The sequence below is a fragment of the Coffea arabica genome, chromosome 1e (genome assembly GCF_036785885.1).
Source record: "Coffea arabica cultivar ET-39 chromosome 1e, Coffea Arabica ET-39 HiFi, whole genome shotgun sequence".
Classification (NCBI taxonomy): Eukaryota; Viridiplantae; Streptophyta; class Magnoliopsida; order Gentianales; family Rubiaceae; genus Coffea; species Coffea arabica.
The window spans coordinates 42,339,418-42,360,339 of NC_092311.1; the positions used below are offsets into that span (position 1 = coordinate 42,339,418).

The window sequence follows — 20,922 nt, forward strand, 5'->3', positions numbered from 1 at the left end:
AAAAAGAACGGAGGGTTCTGAAAAGCACATATTTATGCTAATTTGCTACAAAGAATTTTTTTTTTTTCCTGTTCTTATGATAATTCACTTTTGTTCAAAATCTTCACTTTACCTTCCCACAGCCCAAAACGCTGCTCGCTCCCCGGTCATCTCTGTTGTTTCTCTTCCAATCCAATCTGCCATCGGCAGCAAAACCCCCAAAAATGCAAGAAAGAACCCACGAAGGCCAAGCTGAATCTTCTGCAAACCAAGCTGAATTTTCAGCTTTGGAGCCATTGTTATTAGCACAACACAAGAGAAAGGAATTCCAGTCCCAACCCGAACTAATTAATGGTATTTTTCCTGATGAAATTATGGCTGATATACTCACAAGGCTTCCAGTCAAATCCCTGATGAGGTTCAGCTGTGTTTCAAAATCTTGGCATTCCTTGATGTCCGACCCCAATTTCATCAAATCCCATATCAAGAAATGTGCTGAAAACAAGGAAAATGAGCATCATAGGCTCATTTTGGTTACGGTTACGGATGATGAGGAGCAAAAGAGGAAAGGGCTCAGACTCAAGAAGTTTGAGTGTTCCTTTCAAACTGCGTTTTCCTGGGCATCATCCAAGAAAAATGAGGATCAGGTAACCTACGATTTTATTATCAGTCCCGCTATTGTCTCCGACGACATGTGTAGATATAAGATTCTGGGTTCTTGTTATGGGTTGGTTTTAATCACGATTGCTGCAGAAAATATGTTTTTGTGGAATCCAGCTACAAGAAAATCTAGAAAATTGCCTCATTGTGGTTGGAAAGAGGAGCATAAAGCTATCAATTTTCAGGACTTGTCATTTGCGATTGGTTATGATGAGTCTAATGGTGATTACATGATACTTGGACTTTCCTGTGTTGTCAATGATAGGCTAGAATATGAGACTGTGGCCAAGGTTTATAGTGGGAAGACGGATTCTTGGAAGAAGATTGAGCATTTCAAGTACAGTTTGATTGATGACATCTGTTCTGGAAGTTACTTTTTGAATGGGAAGTTCCACTTCATTGCATATGAGATTTTAAGTCGTGGTACTGATGGTACAAATTTTGAGCGAATAATTGTTAGTCTTGATTTGGCAGATGACATTTATGGACAGATAGAAACGCCTGAAGATGAGAATTTCGGTCATGAGTGGAACTTAGGAACGCTAGGAGGATGCCTTTCTTTGTTGCATTGTTCCATAGGGAATCAGGATGAGGTGGAACTGTGGGTCATGAAGGAGTATGGAGTAAGAGGATCTTGGACTAAAATGGTTGTGATTTCTGGTTGTCAGGGACCTGGTTGTCGTTTATTCAGAAAGCCTTTGATTTTATCAAAGGATGGTCAACTTCTGTTCGTGAATTGGTCATATCTGAAGTTAGGAGTTTATGATCCAAATCAGAATTCACACCATTATCCTCAGTTTAGTAACTCAGAAGGTCTTTACGGAGCAGATGTGTATGTTGAAAGCTTAATTTCTCCCTGATGCCGTTGATGGAGTTCAAAGGGACTGTAAGGGGGAAAAAAAGGTAAGAAAGGCTTCTCTAATTTTCATCTGCTATATTATCTTTTTAGCTGAACCCTTAGTAATCTGCACTTACATTATTCACGGAATGTTTGTGACCTAGCTTCAGTATTTATGACATGAAACCAGACCAATTCAATATGTATATTGCTGAGAAATAAGGTACTAATCCAGGATTAGATTCACTAATATCCTTTTATTCCAGCAATAGAGCTTACAGCAATTGGAATTTCTTGTTCTGCTTTGTTTTATACTTCTATTGTGTCTAACAGAGAAGAATTGAATTCTTTGATCTCTAGCTAATATGTATTTTACCTGAAATTTTTGAACATTATCATCATTGCATTTACAAAACTCATTTCAGGAAATGTTTTATATTGTGCTTCACACACACACACACACACATTCACATATACTTTTCCGTTTCATGATGTCATGCTGTAGATCCTTGCTTGATTTTGTAGTCTTCTTTTTATTTGTTTTGACAAATAATTTAACTTTTTAAACACGACTCTTCTTTTTCAGTCAAATGTTAATACATTTTATTCAAATGTATATCTCCTGTGCTCTCTTTTATAGTTCATGCACAAAGTGCCTTGTTAAGAAGTCAAAGAAATGTACTTTAAAGAACTAAAAAAAGAAAAAAAAAAAAGAGCAGAAATGAAATATTTGAAGCACTTCCTAGCATATTTGTCAATTGCCTATAGGGTCCCCATGGAGCTGTGGTTCATGGTGCATAACGCACAGCACCCTATATTGAAGGGAAGCACACTTAATGCTCTAAATCTCAATTAGTCCTATATATAGTAATTCTGCAGTAAAAGCACTCATTTTTACTGATTAATTTTTCAATGTTCTTAAGCACAAAGCAGAGTGAAAAAGATCGAATACAAATGTAGTCAAATACATTAGAATCATTTCAAAATAAGCAGCACCCTAGAGTAGAGTACTAGTCATTTCATCCATCTCCTATAAAGTTGTCTTATCATTGGATTTATTAACATACTCTGCTTCCTTTTCATCATCAATAGTATCAAAGTTCATCCACTTCATCAATGAGGCAAACAGGTGGTATTGAAGAAGAAGAGAAGGAAGAGATATATTAGCTACATAACAGAGATTCTTTTTTTCTTTTTTTTGGGGGGGGGGGGGGGGAGGGTTAAGATCACTGCTTTTGTCCTTGAATTTGAAACACATGTGCCCCTTCTTTTAGTCTAGAAATGTAATGATTTTATGTAATAGGGTTGCATGAGTTACAAATTAAGATGTACAACCAGTTGGTTTAATTTTTTAGGCTAAGATCCACAATAGTCAAATAGCCCAGATTACAAATCTACAAGACTTTAGAAAAGCATGCTATTCAGCGGTATCCGCTATCACACACATACTGAGTGCTATTCAAAAGTCGTTACGCTGTACACTATAGCACTGAACTACATTAGGGTTGTAACCTGCTATTGACAATTATGTTTGTTGTTTTGTCTCTTTATCTCTAACTGGAACGTAGTTTCTTAACTGGGTGTTTCTGGAGGGTATGGGAATTAGAATTTGATGGCTCCATCCAGGTTTTTTTTACATGTTGATGCCCTTGCAATATTTGCGAATAGGATTACCTTTTTTTTTTCAAAAGTGTAAGTGGGAGGGTTCGAACCCAAGACCTGCCACTTAACACTCCTTCCCTCTGAACTACCCGACCCATCCCTCCCCCCTTGTGAATAGGATTACCGGTTCTCTGTTTTTCAAAGAGAAGTGGATTACAGGAAATCAACTTTTGTTTAAACATTAGAAGGTAAACAGAAAAGGTCCTATCTTTGCTTCAGCAATTGTTGCATGATCTGTAAACTTCTAAAATATCTGCTAGTCTGCTGACCTTTTGCTAATTATTAGGTAGAGTAGACTTTGGACTCATTTCAACAGTTGAATTTGGGGTTGGTCAACTAGTCATCAGTTTTATTCTCTTGCTGCTCAAGAAATCCTGTCAATTTCAATTTATCCTGTTCAAATGAGACAACTTCTGAGAACTTGACACCAGACCATTATCTTGTTTCAGACATGTTCGGGACTAATTCTTTGGTCATAGGTACTGGCTATCCAGCTGAGGCTGTAAATTATCCATAACAGCATTCAGTTGTACTATGCCCTCGTAATTGTGTTTCCTACTTAAATGAACATCAACCTTTCCTGATGTATCTTTCTCAACATGAATGTCTAATCCTGGTTTTCTATCCAGATTATGCACATCAGTAACATCTGTGGTTGCTATATCCCCAGTCAGAGCAAAAGAACCCTCTCCTGCTGCCATTGATGTTGAATGTCCAATATATCCATGTTTATTTAGAGCATGTTTCACTGCATGGACTACAGAGTCAGAACGGTCATGAAGTTCAACTGCTAGTTATAGTAAAGAACATTTTGCGAACTTCAGGTAGTCATCTAGTTTGAACTAACTGTTTACCATTTTTGTATCTTTTCGGATTTATAAGAGAACATCTTTTGGACATTTCACATCTACAATTGACTTCATCCTCAGCAATGTAGACTTTTCTGATATGTAAGGCTGGAAGAGAAGTTAATATGTCATGTTAAAATGATCAAAAGTTAGAAAATATTAGCAGCATTTCTGTTCAAGCTTGTATGAAGTAGAGTTGAATCAATATGCTTTAGACTTTTGAGAAATCCCCTTGAACAAGTGGTGTTGGACATATTGTATAAATATCTTTGATATATACAGATACTCAGCTCCGGCTATCATGCACTAACTGGAATAAATTACTACACAATGTATGCACTTAGATTCTTGAGAACCATTTTGAAGAAACAGCCAGGGAAGTTTGATGAGATGCATATGATGAAATGAAGTATCTTCTTGGAGCTTCAGTCAACGAAGCAGGAATATTGATTTTCTCTCTCTCTGGCTTCTGCGTGCGAAATGGTAGAAGACTCGACCAAAGGTTCAAAGAACTGGAGGTTGCGCTTTTTCCTCCCTACAAGATTTTTGAGAAACTTTAATTTTTTACTCCCTTATTGGCATTATAGCGACCTCAGTACTTGAAATCAGAAATCATGTATTGGTCTCATTCCAGTATACATTTTCTTGAATCGGTTGACCTCTTTGAAATTTGATCGAAAGAGAAATTTCTTGGCTATCATTCTTAAACCTATCAGACATACATCTTATCTGGTGTATTCCTCAATGCCCAGAATCCAACACATTTTCCAGCAATTCATGCATTGGAAACTTGGGGTTGATTGGATTTCCTTGAAAAACATAGGTGGAGAATTTGAGGGGCCGCCATCAATGACCAATAAATATTTTGTTTATCAATTTTTGAGAATTTTTCTGCACCTAAAATGGCAAAACTTTTACATACAATCTGAAACATTTTATAAGCAGAAATGAGAATTGAATATGTCTTGCAGTGACAAGTACAACATGCAAATTCACATTATTCTCTTCTCTCTCCAATGACACCTCACACAAAAATGTATGCAATGTAAAAGAACACCACTTGTTGGTAAATTTTGATATCAAGGGCTAGGAGTAAACTATTAAATAACACTATTGATCTTTTTCCTTGTATGCAAGTAAATGTCTACCCTTTTGTTTTCTTCACAAAAATAAACAATTTTTACATTAATTAAACTAGAAGAAGAGAGAAAATCAAGGTGGAGAAAATGTTCAAGTCAAAGTTGCAAGAATTGTGTCACCAGAAAAAATGGGCTCTGCCAATATATTCATGCATCAAGGATGGAGCAGAGCATAGCCCATAATTCAAAGCTTCAGTTGTTGTTAATGGCATCAACTTTGATTCACCTAGCATTTCTAAGTCCTTGAAAGAAGCACATAATGAGGCTGCTAAATTGGCTTTCCTCCACTTCACTTCTGGTGACTTGTCAAGAAAATTTTAGATTCTTCTTGAGTTTTGTGCGAATTTGTTTCCTGTTTTGTTTTATCATTCAATGTGAAATAGTTGTGACAGAATACAATATGTCAGATTTTGACATTGAAATTTCAGGGCTAAAGGACATTAAATTTAAGATGCAATTAGATGAAACAATTTTTTGCTACTAGTACAATCAATTGAGCTCAGAGATTTTCAGTATTAAAAGTTTTTTCATCCAAATTGCTATGAATTATGTGCTAGGACTCTGTTTCAACAGAGCTTCATGTAAAATCAAATTATGTGACTTCCTTTAAGTATCATTTCGTATAGACAACTTTTTTTAAAAAAAAAAATTTCAAGTCATGAAACTTTGGTGAAAGTCAGGATTAAACACGTAAAGAAGTCTAACTAACGTGGATCAATTGTGGTTTAAGTCCCAATAAGTCTGTGTATAATTAGAAATGTGCTACTAACAGAAAATAAACCCGCAAAACTTGATTTCTGAGCTATGTTATTGCTAATTGAAAGCCTAATATTTAAATGGAGAGAATATCTAATGTATAATATCTTGGAGTAGACCATCTTTCAAGTTGAAATTTCCAAAAAGTTTTGCCTAAAATATTTCTGACTATTAGCCACAGCAATACGCTAAGCTGTAGCCTTTTTTGTGCATCTTTAAGGTTTTTCACATTTCATGAAATGCAGATGAAGAAGCTATTGTTGAAGGATCAAAGACTGAACGAAGGTTGAAGGGCAGAGATATTAATTCAAATGCTTTGAGCAATGAAGCTGGTAGGAAAATTCATCTCCTTTGCCTTGCCTCAGACACTTCTCTGACTTGCCTGCCTTCGTTGTTCCTTTTTTACTTTCGTTTCCTGGCATTCTAATCCCTTTCTTAGCTTCATATCCATGTGAATGACTTGATTTATTTTCTAAATTTGTACCAGTCCAATGTTGTTAACATTTTAGTAATGGTGGATGATAAATCAACTAATGCAGGTCCAGACATCGAACAAGCACTGAAGGATGGGGCTATAAATAGCAGCGAAGATGGTAAGGAAGTCTGTGACCTTTGTCCCACCTTGCATTTTACATATCTTTCCGCACTTTTTCATCCAACTTTTGGAGGTCCTTACCGATTATCTTCTTACTTTTATGGTATCTTTGGTGGAAACAGCTTGATTTTTTTTTTAATTCCATAGTCAAAACTATGATGAGAAGTTTACATTCGCTTTGCATGAAATGATCCTTTCATCTATATAATTAGGATGTGGTCAACTAGAATGCACTCTATAGTCCCCAGAAATTGTTCTTTCATATGTTTGAAAATTAGTATGTTGTATTCTGCTGTTTTTAGACAGCTTTCTTGAAGTTAAATTTCATCTCTGCCCAGCCACTGCAAAGTGCTCACCTGCAAGCTCATTGGTGCTTCATGCTTGCAGAAGTGCAACAAAATTACAAGAGGAAGCTGCAGAAGTATGCTCAGACAAAGAAACTTGATTTGCCCTTATACCGTACTAAGAGAGTGGAGCAATCTGATGCTCTTTGCTTCACAGCGAAAGTTTTAGTTGGTGAAGATATCTTCGAAAGTCCAGGATTCTATGAGACTACAAAAGATGCAGAGGACGCTGCTGCACAGGCTGCACTAACATCGCTGACAATGGATGCCTTTCGCAAGGTGAGTTATCATTGGATTATCAATTCTACCATCTAATTCTCTCTAAAGGGACAGTCAGTTAAAATATGTAGTAGGAGAGGTGGCCATAAAGAAATGTATTACATCATTATCCTATTGTCCTTAGTCCTATCTGTTCGCATCTGTGTTAACATTTTTGCTTTGTATTTATGAAGAGTGATGATAATATGTACAAGAATCTGCTGCAAGAATTTGCTCAGGAGAATGGGTTTTTCTTGCCAAAATACAAAACTATGAAATCTGGTGAGGATCATAAGTCAACATTCTTCTCAACTGTGGAAGTAGAAGGAGAAATTTTCCATGGGAATCAGGAGAAGTCCAAGAAGCTGGCAGAGTTTAGTGCTGCAAAGATTGCACACACTGCTTTAATGCTGGGTAAGTGACTCCTGCAACATTAGTTCTCTTGCTTGTTACAACATATGGAACTTTTGGCAAACTAAGAATCATAACTACTTTATAAATTCAAGTAAAACTAAGCAGCCTCTGTTGTTTTTTTTTTTTTTTTTTTTTGAGAAGGGGGGGGAGAGGGGGTGTGTGTGGGGGGGGGGGGGAGGGGGGAGGGTATAAAGATCAGCTAACATATACTATATCCTTGTGTAAGAATTTTTGTTAATATGTTCTACTTCTCTCACAAGCTTAACGATATAACTAATGAAGACTTTTAGTGGCATATTACCACATGACTTCTGCTGAATGGGAATTGGGAATCTCAACTACATTGTATTTACAAGCTTAAGTTACAGTGTTTTATTGTTATAATCTTTTGCTTGAACCTAGGTTTATAGACGATATACATATATATACCTTATGAAGTCCTGTCAAATATTGAACTGGTTGAATACATAAGGAAAACCAGGAGACGCACTTCAAGGTAATTCAACTCTGATATTTGTTTATCTTGGATTTACAGCATTCCTTGTGCTTTCTTGACTGATTAACTCTTCCCTGATTCAGGAAAATCCTGTTTGATGGATGACAATACATCTATTTCCTCAAAGGATGACATTCTTGAAGTTGCTCCTAGCTTGGACTCACTCACCATTGGTGATCAGCAAAGGAACGCCAATCCTGGAACTCAGGCTGATGAAAGCAAAGGTTAAATCATTTGTAATCTAATTTCACTGGTTTCGTACCTGTTTATTTCACAAACTCTTGCTCTTTCATATTTCATTTTAAGATTAAGGTTGGATGAGATAATGGATAATTTCACTATCTAGCAGATGAAGATGAAGAGACTGATTCCAGCAATCATGACCAGGAGGTCATTGCCGGTCCAATATTATACATGATAACAAAATTGATCAGATGTTCTCCGAATCCTGACTTAAGTGTGCTACTTAAGAACCAATTGTCTTAAAATACTATCATGCCTTCTTACATTTGCTTCGTGCTAACTGCAGATTCTTTAAGCAAGAAGACCACAGAAGATATCAATACATACCTGCTATGTAACAGGGTCAGAGTGTATACATGCATTCCAGAGATGATCTTTTCCAAGGGCAATGTAGCACTACCAATTGCTGAGGGCAAGTGGGCAGTTGTGAACTTGGAGTTCCCCAATGAAAAAGATGCATAGCCATTACTTCCTATTATGAGAGTTTATATACCTTGGTATCATTAATTTCTGTTACTATCTAATTATTCAAGTGAAACTAACTGCAGGTTTTAGAACAATGGATATTTGCTTAGATGGATGAGACTAAGATAGGCCCAAGTTGCAGAGAGGATATACATTAAGTGCATTTTCTGATATATTGTGCATTTGCCAAAACCAAGATGCTCTTGAACTTCTTGCAGTTAGGGAACAGCTTTATGCCTTTGCATCAACATGACATATCTTTTGTGCAGACTTAGGTAAAGTTTGCAGAAAATAAAAATAAACAATGGTCCTTGACATGCCCCCCATCCTTTGGGAGATGAAAGGAAGAGTAAATCATCATATAAAGTCAGAGCCATTCACTGGGAATCTGTTAGTCTGCAACCCAAATTTTTTTAAAGAAAAAGATCAGAACTAAAAGTAAGTTAATAATATTTTTGTAAGGAGTGACAACAGTGAATCCACAAAAGCTAACAAAAAAGGATGCACCATACCATATAATAGATCAAATCATGAATGTAGACTTCTTGTGTACAACTATTCTCCTCGCAAAGAAGGGTTAACAAAGTGCACAAAATTATCATCCCTTAACAGCTTCATATATGCAAAACAATCGATGATATTTGTGTCAATTTAACCAAAAAAAAAGCTCAAAAGTTAAAAAAAAAAAAGACATCAATTATCAAAATTTGGAAAACCTAGAACAACGAAGAAATTATGAAATTGATATGGTAAAAAAGCCAGTACCATTAAGAAAATCTGTAACACAGTTATGCAGAATATAATAAATAAAACCTTCTTATATATTGGCAATGCAATCTGTGACAACTAATAAGGATGATTGTATAATCAAAGCACATAAATAGAACTTAAGATGAAAAGGATACCTTTATATTGAAATTTTGATTTGAAAAAATAGATTTTGACCGATGAAGACAAGAGGTTTACATAGTTGTAACTTGTTGAAGATGAGAAAGCGTCAAATAAGCACGAGTAAGAATTTTGTTTCAAGAAGCTTATTGATAATTGAAAAAATAATAATACAACAAATCTAGTGAATTTTGTTTCAAGAAGCTTATTGATAATTGAAAAAATAATAATACAACAAATCTAGAATGAGAAAATAAGGGTAATCAACTAAACAAACTTATAGGATAAGGAAGACGTATATGATAAGGATAATCCAGATTATAAATTTTGAAATTTTGAAATAGAGAATTTGTTAGGTTGTTGTTTGAAACTTGAAAGACAGGCCGAGTGAAGGAGTTTATGGAAAAGCTACTTGGATTAGTGGATAGTAAGAGAAAGATGAAAAGATTAGCAAGCTGGCATTTATTTTTAGAGTACGTTGTAACTACATACTTTTTCATTAAGCTAAGTAGGAAAGATATATATATATATATATATATATATATATATATATATATATATACATGATGCGAGTTGAATTTGGAACATCACTTCATCGTGTAAAAGAGATGACGAGGATTATAAGATAAAAAATTAAATTTTTATATACTATTAGTGTAGAATTTTTTTTTTACACTATCAATTTTAGATATATGTCACGTGTAGAAATTAAATTTAAAGGTTGAAATTAAATTATGTACTCTATAAGATGAAACAACATGGGGTCAATCTTTTATCTTGTGCCTTCATGCACAGAGGTAGAATCCAACTTTAAAAAAATGGTGACGGGAAATCATATGACCGAGCCGTTAGTTGACGTGCCCCATTTGCAGCAGTACGATAAGTTTGGTAGAAGAAATTATTATTTTTTTCTTTTTCAAGACGAGGAGAAATTGATATAGTTTGAATCGGAATCCAGCTTTATTTGGAGAATAAATTGGATTCGAAAAGGAAGAGAAAAGAAAAGAAAAGGAAAAAAGGGCACCTCAATCATCTATATAAATATGAGATGACGAGCAAAAGATAAAAATGTAAAGCAAAAAGTAGATTACTTTAGAATAAAGGTAAAGTAAATTTATCCATTTAAAAGTACGATAGGATTCCGGATAAGATTATTCAAAACATATATAAATATGTTGTAACCCAAGCATTTATTATTCTCAATTACTTGCATAATTCCTACTTTCCTAGCTTCCAAAATCTAAAGCTTTTTAGACACGAAAAAAGGAGGAAAAAAAAATCAAGAAGATCAATATGGGTAGCTGTGAAGAAAACATGGCTGCTTGGCTATATGGTGTTAATGATCTCAGAGTCCTGCCATACAAACTCCCTGCCCTTGGTAATTCATCTCTTTGTTTTTTTTTTCAATTTGGTGATACTTTTAATTTGTGTTCTTTTGAATCTGTTCTTTCCTAATTTACCAGATGAATTATTGTTAATTAGTACTTTCCCATGAGAATCTGTTCATGACAGTATTTTAGCAAGTCCTTCCCAAATTCTATTAGGTGAAGATATTGAAATGTTTTTTTTTTCCAGTCTATTATTCCTTTCTTTTTTGTGAACATGCATTGTTTCATTTTTTTTTTGGCTAATTTATTTTTTTTAAAAATTTTGTTCTAGGTCCTCGTGATGTTAGGGTCAGTATGAAAGCTGTTGGTATATGTGGGAGTGATGTTCATTATCTCAAGGTAAAACCCCCTTAACTATGGTACTATAACTTTCTCTTTTCTCTTTTTTTTTTTCTATTTGTATAAACATTTATCAATAAAATTAAAGGGCTGACATCCCTTATATAAGAGGAATTGTCCAGTCACCAATTTATTTCGTGTGCTTTAAAACTTATGAAATTATTTGTTGGGAGCTTTTGGTCACTGATCCCATTGTAGCAATACACAAATCCTTGTTGTATTTCATATGCAACGATTAATTTTAAGTTGTCTGACATTTGATTATATAGAAATTTTTAATACTGTTGTCAATGTAGAAAAAATTAATCTTAATGCTTATAACGAAAATATATTCCTAGACTATGAGTTGTGGGCACTTTCTTGTGAAAGAACCAATGGTAATTGGTCATGAGAGCGCTGGAATCATAGATGAAGTTGGATCGGAGGTGACAACACTAGCCCCCGGCGACCGCGTTGCACTCGAACCCGGAACTGGTTGTTGGCGATGTGATCGTTGCAAAGAAGGCCGGTACAACCTTTGCCCTGATATGAAATTTTTCGCCACCCCACCAATCCATGGCTCTCTTGCCAATAAGGTATCTGCCTGTTGAAAATACTTGGTAATATATCCTATTTGATTTCCAGCCTTGTCTTGTTGAACACTAAAGATTTTTGCAACATTTTCTTTCTCCCAATAGATTGTGCATCCGGCGGATTTGTGTTTCAAGTTGCCGGACAATGTGAGCTTGGAGGAAGGGGCCATGTGTGAACCATTAAGTGTGGGTGTGTACGCTTGCCGTCGTGCTCAGATTGGCCCTGAGACGAATGTTTTGGTGATGGGGGCAGGACCAATTGGCCTCGTCTCTTTGCTAGCTGCTCGTGCATTTGGTGCTCCAAGAATTGTCGTTGTTGATGTTGATCGCAACCGTCTGTCCGTCGCAAAAGAGGTTGGAGCATTTGCGACGGTACAAGTTTCAACCAAAACTGAGGTTTGTCCCACGTTACAATAAATCTTGCATAGACTGACAGTATATTTTTCAATCAGTGTGGATGCATGCCACTTATATAAAATCAAAGTTCAAATTCAATTTGGGATTAGATGACATGCTTCTATATCCAACCAATATACAAGATTAATCCAATTTAATTATGTCTTAATGCAATTTTTTTTATCCTTTTTTTTTTGGGCAATATGGAAGGATATTGAGAAAGAGGTGGAACAAATCCAAAAGGCAGTGGGAGGAGTTGGCATCGATGTAACCCTAGATTGTGTTGGTTTCAGCAAAACTATGAGCACAGCTCTATCTGCCACGAGAAGTGGTGGCAAAGTTTGCCTTGTGGGAATGGGACACTGTGATATGACTATTCCCCTCACCCCAGCTGCAGCAAGGTTGGTGTTTATTTGGATAAGTGTTCTTTTGGAAAAATGTTTGTATTGGAATATTTCGAATATGTTTTCCAAAGTTACTTTTGTGTAACTTTCTCTATCAACTTTGCATCTGGAATATTATTTTTTTTTTCCTGCAAATGTTTTGAAACAACTCGATTGATGGGGTTTTTCTATGTTGATAATTAATAGGGAAGTTGATATTCTTGGGGTATTCCGCTACAAGAACACATGGCCTCAATGCCTTGAGTTTTTGAGCAGTGGCAAAATTGATGTGAAGCCATTGATAACCCATAGGTATGGCTTCTCTCAGGAGGAGGTTGTAGATGCATTTGAGACAAGTGCTCGTGGCAGTAACGCTATCAAGGTCATGTTCAATCTTTAGAAAAGGGAACATATATTATGCTTTCTTTTTGGGAGAGGCTATGGGAGAAGTTGCCCTATAAATGTTTTAAGGATTAAGTGTGTTAATTCACTTCCCTTTTGGTTTTTTCCTGCTTAAATTTCCAGGGTTTTTGGAGAGTTTTAAGGCAGGTTGCCTAGGGTTGATGTTTCTATGTATTCAAGTGTTAATTCCTTTTCTTTTTTCTATGTAAATTTTGATGTTTCTATGTGAAAGGTCTGATGCACCAATTATATAATCCGTTATTAGGTTTAAATGGTTCGATTGTTGAAACACTTCTCATTTTCTGTTCATGTCAATATATAGATGAATAATATCACCATTTATGTTTGATAAGGTACTCATTCTTAGATGGATTTTTTTTTTTACAGGACATTTATTCTAATTCCTAGTTAATCCACATTGACACCAAAGTTTAATTTCTTTGATTGGGACGAGAATTGGAGAAGAGCTTTGCTCTATTTCTTTATATCTGTTCTTTGATATCTGTGTATGTTTGATGATGTAATTTCTGCCATTAGTACAGATTTTAATGAAATATGATATTTTTATCAAAAAAAAAAAAGAAGAAGATAACTTTAAAATCTCAATTATATTCTATAAATAAATTATGACTTGGGAGTTTTGTATCATATGGACCAATCTTTTCACTAATTTTAGCTAGTTCTCCCATGATGGCCTAAGGTTTTCCACCTTAGGGTGCTTATTTCTAAACTGATTATCGAATATTCAAGTGATTTGGGTCATTTATTGTCCTTAAAATCTCAGAATTTAATGATTTTTTTTGGCTAATCCTATTACAAGAAAGTTCAATTTAATTTTTTTTTTGTTTCGTAATCTAGTTATGAAACAACTCCCCATGGAAGATTTGTACATCAAAATAACAACTTTATTCTGTTTAAATTTATTAAGATTTTAACTGTCTATTGCCTCTTTTTTTCACGTGGGAGCGTTGCAAGTGAAAAGTAAAATTACAAAACTGTCAGCAGCGACTGCATGGGGACGCGATTAAAAGAAAGGGATAGTTTCAGTAACCTCCCTCCAAGTTCATGACAATTTCACCTAGTACTATTGAGATTTTCAATATTATATTTACCTACCTCGGCCCTATAAAATAACCATTATAATCTTATCATATCAATATTTTTCATGCAATTAAACAATCTGCTCCTAATTATATGCATATAAGTGCATTTCACACAATTAGACATTAATGGAAACAAAAATAAAATTCATTCATAGAATAACTAATTATGTCCTAAACACAATTTTAACATTATAATTAATTTTAGCTTTGGTTGAAGCATCTGGAGATGAATAAGAGAAGATGCAGGTTAAAGGTTTAAGAAAAAGGCAACAATAATACTTGCTCTATAAAGCACCCAATGAATTTCTCTTAAAAAAGCTTTTTCAGCCTCAGATCTTCACAAGATGGAGTGATTTGCGGCTCCAACCCCTGCATCCACAACCAGGATTGCAATGTCATCTGATTTTGGAACTAATTCTTGTCTTAGGCTCTCTTCTTCTCCCCTTCCTTTTTCTTTCTATAATTTCTTTCAGTTTTGCTACTCTTTCTTGACACAACACGTTTCAAAGATTCTCTTGTCCAATAACTTCTAAGCCTTCTACTTTGACGTTTGAAAGAACTAAATTAACCCCCCCAAGAAAAAATAACATAAACAAACTAAAAAAAATGATGTTACTGCAGGTAGTAATCAATGAAATGCAATTCTAGAATCTTTTATTCATTTCTAGGGTCAGAAAAATACAGGTATTGATCCAGAATTATACAAACACAAGTACAAGAGCAAATCACGATACAGCAAATATATTAGCCTTAGTCTTCAGTTGTCCTCCTGAAACACCTGAGGCAATTAATGATGTATAGGCCAATTACAACAGCCAATAGAACAACCACAGCCACATCCATTGCTCTCCTTGACATCTTCAGTTTTGCTGCCGGATCAACTGCAGATTGGTTGTAGTTATCTACACTTGTTTTTCCACTTCCGTCCACAGTTTCACTAGTTCCTTTGTCCTTCATATCTGCAGCCTTTGCTTCTTCTTTCTCTGGCTTCTTCTGAGTAACATCTTGAACATCAGTCTGCTTAGATGGACCATCTATTGGACTGGTTTTGTCTGCAGTTTTCTGCTGAACAGTCTCCTGAGGTCGTGCCTCATCCTCAGGCTTCTGGAATTGCCGTGGCTCATCTGCAGGCTTCTGGGATACTGTTGACTCATCTGTAGGCCTCGAAATGTCAGACTTATCTGCAGGTTTCTGGGATTGTTGTGGCTCATCTGCAGGCTTCTGGGATACTGTTGACTCATCTGTAGGCCTCGAAATGTCAGACTTATCTGCAGGTTTCTGGGATTGTTGTGGCTCATCTGCAGGCTTCTGGGATCCTCGTGACTCATCTGTAGGTCTCAAAGATTCAGGCTTATGATCTGCAGGCTTCTGGGATCCTCGTGACTCATCTGTAGGCCTCAAAGATTCAGGCTTATGATCTGCAGGCTTCTGAGGTGTGGGACGTTCAGGGATAGTCAATTTGCTATCTTGCTTGCCTCCTGGAGCGATGAGTTTTGGTAGTCTAACGTACAATATGCCTCCGTCAAACTTGGCAGCAATTTTTTTAGTGTTAATATCAGATGAAATACGAAATTCTTTCTGGAAGCGGATAACTTTATTGTTTTCAGCCTCTCTCTCTCCACTGACCCTCAACTTTGCGCCTGCGGTCAGCTGGACGTTTAGTTTCTCCCTTCTAAAATCTGCAGAATTCTGTTTGTAAGATTTCAAGACTTAAAAGTGCTTGTGAACCCTCCATGAATCAGACTAGAATGGACACAGGAGGAAAGCATGCGATTTATCCGGGTGCTATTATTGGATGATCCTCAGATTCCAAGAAAAGATCATACTTAAGGGACAGCAAATGTTCCATAATACATGTAAAAACTTTACTGATTGTTTGGCCCAAAATAATATCCGAAAAGAATACTCATCAAAGGAAATTAAGGCAAAATATACTTTGCATTCAAGGTTTCATTGAATTAATTTGTTTGCTTCAAACAGGAAAATGGTATCAATCTTCTTATATACAAGAGAAATGTGTTGGAAGATCAAATTGAATACATGTGAGAGATTAAGGTTGATAAAAAAAAAAAAAAAGAAATAAAAAGGATAGTCAGCCAAAAATAAAGAAAGAAAATAATGAATCTAAGAGAATAAGGAGTATACCAGGTAAATGGAGAAGAATGGTACTATAATCTTTATCCTTCACAGTTTCAACTAATGGTGCAAATTCTTCATCCTTGATAACTGCTTGTGCAGCAGCCTCCATCCTTCGAGTAAATTCAAGATTTTGGATTTGTTTTCTTTTTTAAATATATATAAATATGTATCTGTATGGATTTGGTGGTTTCTAAAGACTTTTATGATCAATTGAATATACAGCAAGTCAGATAATCTATGGATTTATACATCCATTTTTCATCAGGGTTTTATACATTTTGAGTTTCCTTTGATATCAAATATACCTTTTATTTTCTTGCTAGCTACATCTTCCCTTTCTTTGTTTGATAATCTTCCACTATTCCTCGGGAAAAGGCATGTTCCCACTACTTTTCCTTGAGGGGAAAGGCACTACTTTTCCTTGAGGGGAAAGGCAAAGAGCTAAAACAGGATTGCTTGAGCAATTCATTTTCCTTGAGGGTATAAATGTACTACTAGTTTTAGTAAAATTATATATTTTTTAACTCCATTCTTAGCAATGTGATCCTTCATCTATCATCAAATATTAATTAGTCCCCTATCTTTACAAAAAATCAGTAACGTAGGACCTTTGACAGAATTGGAGAAAAAATAGAGATATGAGTGTTCCCCGAACCTAACTAGTGCAATGTTCGTGTCCACATTTTATATCAATTAGAAAATTTAGTGATTTTGCTTGGATAAGTGATTTGCGGAAAACGTTGTCAGAATTTTTTCTAAATAAGTCTTTAAAATTATATTTTCAGAATTTTCAATCATTTTTTAATCTCACATATGTTATATTGCACAAAGCATTAAAGTGTTATTCTAGAAATTATTTAAAAAAAAAAAAAAACAGAGACAACCATGGCAATCGTGATTGGATTTTGTAGTTTCTTTGGGTATTCTTGGCATATTCCACAACAATTTGTGGATGCAATTAAGACAGGTGTTCATTGTAGTAGCCTGTGGATGCTCAAAAAGATATGGTTTGATTTTTTTCTAATTGTAATTTAATCATGCTTGTTTTGTTTTACCATTTTTTGGCAATTCAACTATTGTTTGCGGAAGCCAAAGAATGAAAAAAGTTTTATTTTCACATATAATTCTAATAGCTCTGGCAATCTATGTGATGGATTAAGCATAAATAAAGTCCTTTAATGAAATTACCAGTAGTATTGGGAGTAAATGGAAATCTATTAAGTTCAAGCCAAATGACATTTATGCTCGAGCTTAATCTCTCTGTCACCCTGGCACACTTTGAGTTAATCACATTTGTTGTCCCTGAAATTTGTGTTAATTACAAAATGGACATCAAAATTTGTCTAAATTAAAGTCCAATGCTTTGAATAGAAAATATTTTTCAACGAAGCACCTTCCAAACATTTACTAAGGAAACATTTTCCATTAGTCAATTGAAATAATGGCAACAAAACTCTGTATTGGTCAGGTGACAACACTGCAAAGTCAAGCCTTTTTTTTTTTTTTAAAATCGATATAATTCCTTGGAACATTTAGAAGTCATATGATCCAATTGTTAGTGGAATCATAAAATCGTACAATCCTACTACAAATGCAAACAACCAACATTTCATTCAATTGTATGCTTATAATTCATGAACACATAGAAATAGATATGAAAAATGCATCAAAAAAATAAATTTCTTCAACTAAGATTTTTAATTCTATCATCACATCTCTACAATAATAAAACAAGAGCGGGAGTTTGGTTTGGTGTAAACAATTTAGTGCCATCTTTTGTGATTTCAATTTTATCCTTCGAATTAACTATTAACCAATAATCATGTATACAACTAAATCTTAACTGCTTAATTGTCGATATACTCCAACTCTTTAAACTACACAACTACTTCTTTACGATTATAAATTCCTCACCACCCAATTATATATCAAATTAAACAGCTAAACATCACATAACTTCTAAAAATCTTCGTGCTTACAACTTCTAAATTCTCACTCCATAAAAGAATCTTTTGCCATCTACCATGACAAAGTACTTCTCCCGTTTCATCTTTTTACTTGGTGCGTTCTTTTGGGACGTAGATCTTTCATTAATCCATATTTCTTTTGTTTTTCATTTTGACTTTCCTTTTAACATGATATTTCTTTTGTCTTTCATTTTTTGTCCTTCCATCAATCTGTTTATCTAATTCGAACAATCAATAATACAAAAGTTCAAGTCACTCCAAAATTGATTCAACTTTAGCCAAGTGTAGATGATACAAACTCATCAGATAAAAAAAAATTTTAATTTCAAATTATTAGGATATCTCTTGGTTCAAATACTATGTATTTAAATCTTTAATCTTCTAGTGATCTAACTATAATCTACAAACTCTAATGATCCTACTAGTGTCGTGATCGAATTCATAAATTTTGAATTAGGATCGTAACAGCAGGATCAGGAGTTTAATAACCATGGCGCTAGTAGTGGTTTGGTCACTACAAATGCAGTTGCTCTAGTTCCTTGGTTTGGTCAAGACTGGATAATGTTTCTGCAAACACATGTTCGCACCAATTTGTTGCTAGATGCCTCGAGCTTCGCCTTCCTGGACAGTGGTATGGCGAATGCAGTCAGTCAAGTCATTTGGCCCTTCCACTATCAAACATGTCAGGCAGAGGCAGAGCATCTGATCATGGAGCTAATTCTTGTCTTAACCTCTCTTCTTCTGCCCTTCTCTTTCTTTCTTCAATTACTTCAGTTTTGCTATACCTTCTAACATGTTTCAAGACTTTATTGTCCAAATTGTAAGCTCTACTTTAATGTCCAATCGGTACAATGAAAGAACTAAATTAAACCACTCAAAAATCAATCAAAAAAGCAAACTAAAAAGATAAAACTGCAATTGTCGTGCACGAGCGCAACCACTAGACAGCAATAAATAAGCCTCAGTCTTGAGCTTTCCTCCAGAAAGACCTGATGAAATTAGGGAAGTATAGACCAAGTACTACACCAAAAAAACCAACCAAAACCACATTCTTTACTCTCCTTGACATCTTCAGTTTTGCTGCCAGATCAAGTGCAGTCCTCATGTAATTTTCTATCCATTTGCATTTTCATTAGTTCCTTTGTCAACCTCATCTGCAGGCTTCTGGGATGGCTGTGGCTTATCTGCAGGCATCCAAGATTCTGGCTTGTCTGCAGGAGTCTGAGGTGTTGGAGGCTCAGGGATAGGCAATTTGCTATCTTGCTTGCCTTCTGGAGCGGTGACTTTTGGTAGTCTAACATACAAGATGCCATCTTCAAACTTAGCACTAACTCTGTTGAATCATAATCAGATGAAACAGAGAAATCTTTCCGAAAGCTGATAGTTTTATTGTTTTCATCCTCTCTCTGTCCTCTGATCCTTACAGTATTTACTGAAGTCAGTTGGACCTTCAGTTCCTCCTTTCTGAAACCTGCCGGATTCAGTTTGTAAGTTTCTATGGTCTGAATTAAAGTACTTGTGAACCTTTCAAATATCAGAATGAACTGGACATGGGAGCAAAGTGAGTAAAATTCACTCTATACTCCAAAAATAATGAAATTAAATCAAAGAGTAGAAACCATAGCAGGTTTCATCTTAGTTTTTTGTTTGCTCCACATGAAAAGCTGATATCAATCTTCTATCTTCTTGTATAGAAATACAGGAGAAATATGTCAAAGATCAAATGTAATATATGTAAGAGACTGAGTTGGGGTTGATCAAAATACATTAGCCTCTAAGAGTAGCATATATCCAATCACAACTCACAAGATTTGGTAAACAAGATAATCAGCTAAATTGCAGGAAGATTACAGTCCATTGAGGACATTGTCTGTCAAAACTAGATTTCACAAGCATACATATTGTGAACATGAAAAACCTTCACATAAAGAATAATCCAACAGTGCATAACATTTCCCGAAGTAGAAAAGAACATGAAGTCATATGCTAATTAAATGGTTCATAGCAATTAAGCATAAAATGTTAGGAAACAGGTGTTAAAGTCCCAAAAAAAAAGGAAAAAAGGAAGAAGAAAATCCCACTAGGGTGAGGAGGTGGGGGGGGGGGGTCGGGCGAAATAAAAGGACTATATATACCAGGTACATGGAGAAGAATGGTGTCACAATCTTTTGCCTCCACAGTTTCAGTTAGTGGTTCAATTTCTTCATACATGAGAGATGCAGGTGCAGCAGCCTCCATTCCCCGAGTAAATTCAAGAATTTGGACTTGCTTTCTTCACTCAAGATACATGTATATTGATTAGCTGGTTTCTAAAGACTCCTGTGGTGAATGGGATGTGTAGCCAGTCGGTTCATCTATGTATATATAACTTTTTAATACAATTTTCACTTAATACATACACTTTTTTTTTCTTACTAGCTATATCTTCACTTTCTTTGTTTGATACCTTCTGCTTTTCTTTTGTAAAAAGACATGTTCCTATTACTTTTACTTGTGGGAAAGGCAAAACAGCTAACCATGATTGCTTTATCTATTCATGTTCTATGAGCGTATAATTTTACTAGTTTAATTCTCTTGTTGCAGCTTTCATGGCTAAAGTGGAACTATTCTTTGTTTTGTTAATACTCCTCCAAGAATATTGGTACTCT

General features: G+C 35.2%; 4 protein-coding genes across 10 annotated transcripts; 3 read left to right on the forward strand and 1 right to left on the reverse strand.

Annotated features, from left to right (window-relative positions):
- On the forward strand, positions 1-4,684 carry LOC113725445 (F-box/kelch-repeat protein At3g23880). Of its 7 annotated transcripts, none has more exons than XR_003457341.2 (3): positions 1-1,542; positions 3,426-3,618; positions 3,769-4,297. XR_003457341.2 is itself a non-coding variant. In XM_027248631.2 (2 exons), exon 1 carries the CDS (start codon positions 204-206, stop codon positions 1,497-1,499), a length of 1,296 nt encoding a protein of 431 aa, XP_027104432.1. In that variant the 5' UTR covers positions 1-203; the 3' UTR covers positions 1,500-1,542; positions 4,332-4,684. The 7 variants fall into 7 exon arrangements, 3 of the variants coding, with proteins under 3 accessions (XP_027104432.1, XP_027104423.1, XP_027104405.1); XR_003457345.2 differs by having other exon boundaries at positions 3,589-3,618; XR_011817284.1 differs by lacking the exon at positions 3,426-3,618 and adding an exon at positions 4,332-4,684 and having other exon boundaries at positions 2-1,542; positions 3,769-3,963.
- Positions 4,392-8,868, forward strand: LOC113741457 (double-stranded RNA-binding protein 2-like). The gene is made up of 8 exons (XM_072071497.1): positions 4,392-4,415; positions 4,475-4,505; positions 6,128-6,214; positions 6,422-6,475; positions 6,865-7,100; positions 7,274-7,493; positions 8,073-8,213; positions 8,519-8,868. The coding sequence occupies exons 1-8, from the start codon at positions 4,392-4,394 to the stop codon at positions 8,692-8,694; spliced, it is 969 nt and encodes a 322-aa protein (XP_071927598.1). The 3' UTR covers positions 8,695-8,868.
- Positions 8,869-10,779: 1,911 nt separating this feature from the next.
- Positions 10,780-13,337, forward strand: LOC113725475 (sorbitol dehydrogenase). The gene is made up of 6 exons (XM_027248658.2): positions 10,780-10,963; positions 11,245-11,312; positions 11,651-11,887; positions 11,990-12,280; positions 12,491-12,681; positions 12,871-13,337. Exons 1-6 carry the CDS (start codon positions 10,879-10,881, stop codon positions 13,061-13,063), a joined length of 1,065 nt encoding a protein of 354 aa, XP_027104459.1. The 5' UTR covers positions 10,780-10,878; the 3' UTR covers positions 13,064-13,337.
- A 1,463-nt stretch (positions 13,338-14,800) lies between these two features.
- On the reverse strand, positions 14,801-20,661 carry LOC113725484 (uncharacterized). Its single transcript, XM_027248670.2, has 5 exons — positions 20,410-20,661; positions 19,365-19,745; positions 19,188-19,263; positions 16,314-16,450; positions 14,801-15,847 (listed from the first exon to the last, which is right to left on the reverse strand). Exons 1-5 carry the CDS (start codon positions 20,510-20,512, stop codon positions 14,919-14,921), a joined length of 1,626 nt encoding a protein of 541 aa, XP_027104471.2. The 5' UTR covers positions 20,513-20,661; the 3' UTR covers positions 14,801-14,918.
- Positions 20,662-20,922: the final 261 nt, after the last annotated feature.

What these genes read in the sequence shown, in the direction of transcription:
- LOC113725445 (XM_027248631.2), top strand. Translation starts at nt 204, where the DNA reads ATGCAAGAAAGAACCCACGAAGGCCAAGCTGAATCTTCTGCAAACCAA.
- LOC113741457 (XM_072071497.1), top strand. Translation starts at nt 4,392, where the DNA reads ATGAAGTATCTTCTTGGAGCTTCA. An exon ending in CAATGGATGCCTTTCGCAAG is followed by an intron (nt 7,101 to 7,273) that starts GTGAGTTATCAT and finishes GTATTTATGAAG; the next exon opens with AGTGATGATAATATGTACAA. An exon ending in TCAGGCTGATGAAAGCAAAG is followed by an intron (nt 8,214 to 8,518) that starts GTTAAATCATTT and finishes TGCTAACTGCAG; the next exon opens with ATTCTTTAAGCAAGAAGACC.
- LOC113725475 (XM_027248658.2), top strand. Translation starts at nt 10,879, where the DNA reads ATGGGTAGCTGTGAAGAAAACATGGCTGCTTGGCTATATGGTGTTAAT. An exon ending in ATACAAACTCCCTGCCCTTG is followed by an intron (nt 10,964 to 11,244) that starts GTAATTCATCTC and finishes ATTTTGTTCTAG; the next exon opens with GTCCTCGTGATGTTAGGGTC. An exon ending in AAGTTTCAACCAAAACTGAG is followed by an intron (nt 12,281 to 12,490) that starts GTTTGTCCCACG and finishes GCAATATGGAAG; the next exon opens with GATATTGAGAAAGAGGTGGA.
- LOC113725484 (XM_027248670.2), bottom strand. Translation starts at nt 20,512, where the DNA reads ATGGAGGCTGCTGCACCTGCATCTCTCATGTATGAAGAAATTGAACCA. An exon ending in ATTACATGAGGACTGCACTT is followed by an intron (nt 19,264 to 19,364) that starts GATCTGGCAGCA and finishes TAATTTCATCAG; the next exon opens with GTCTTTCTGGAGGAAAGCTC. An exon ending in GCTCGTGCACGACAATTGCA is followed by an intron (nt 16,451 to 19,187) that starts GTTTTATCTTTT and finishes TATTTAAAAAAG; the next exon opens with AAAACAAATCCAAAATCTTG.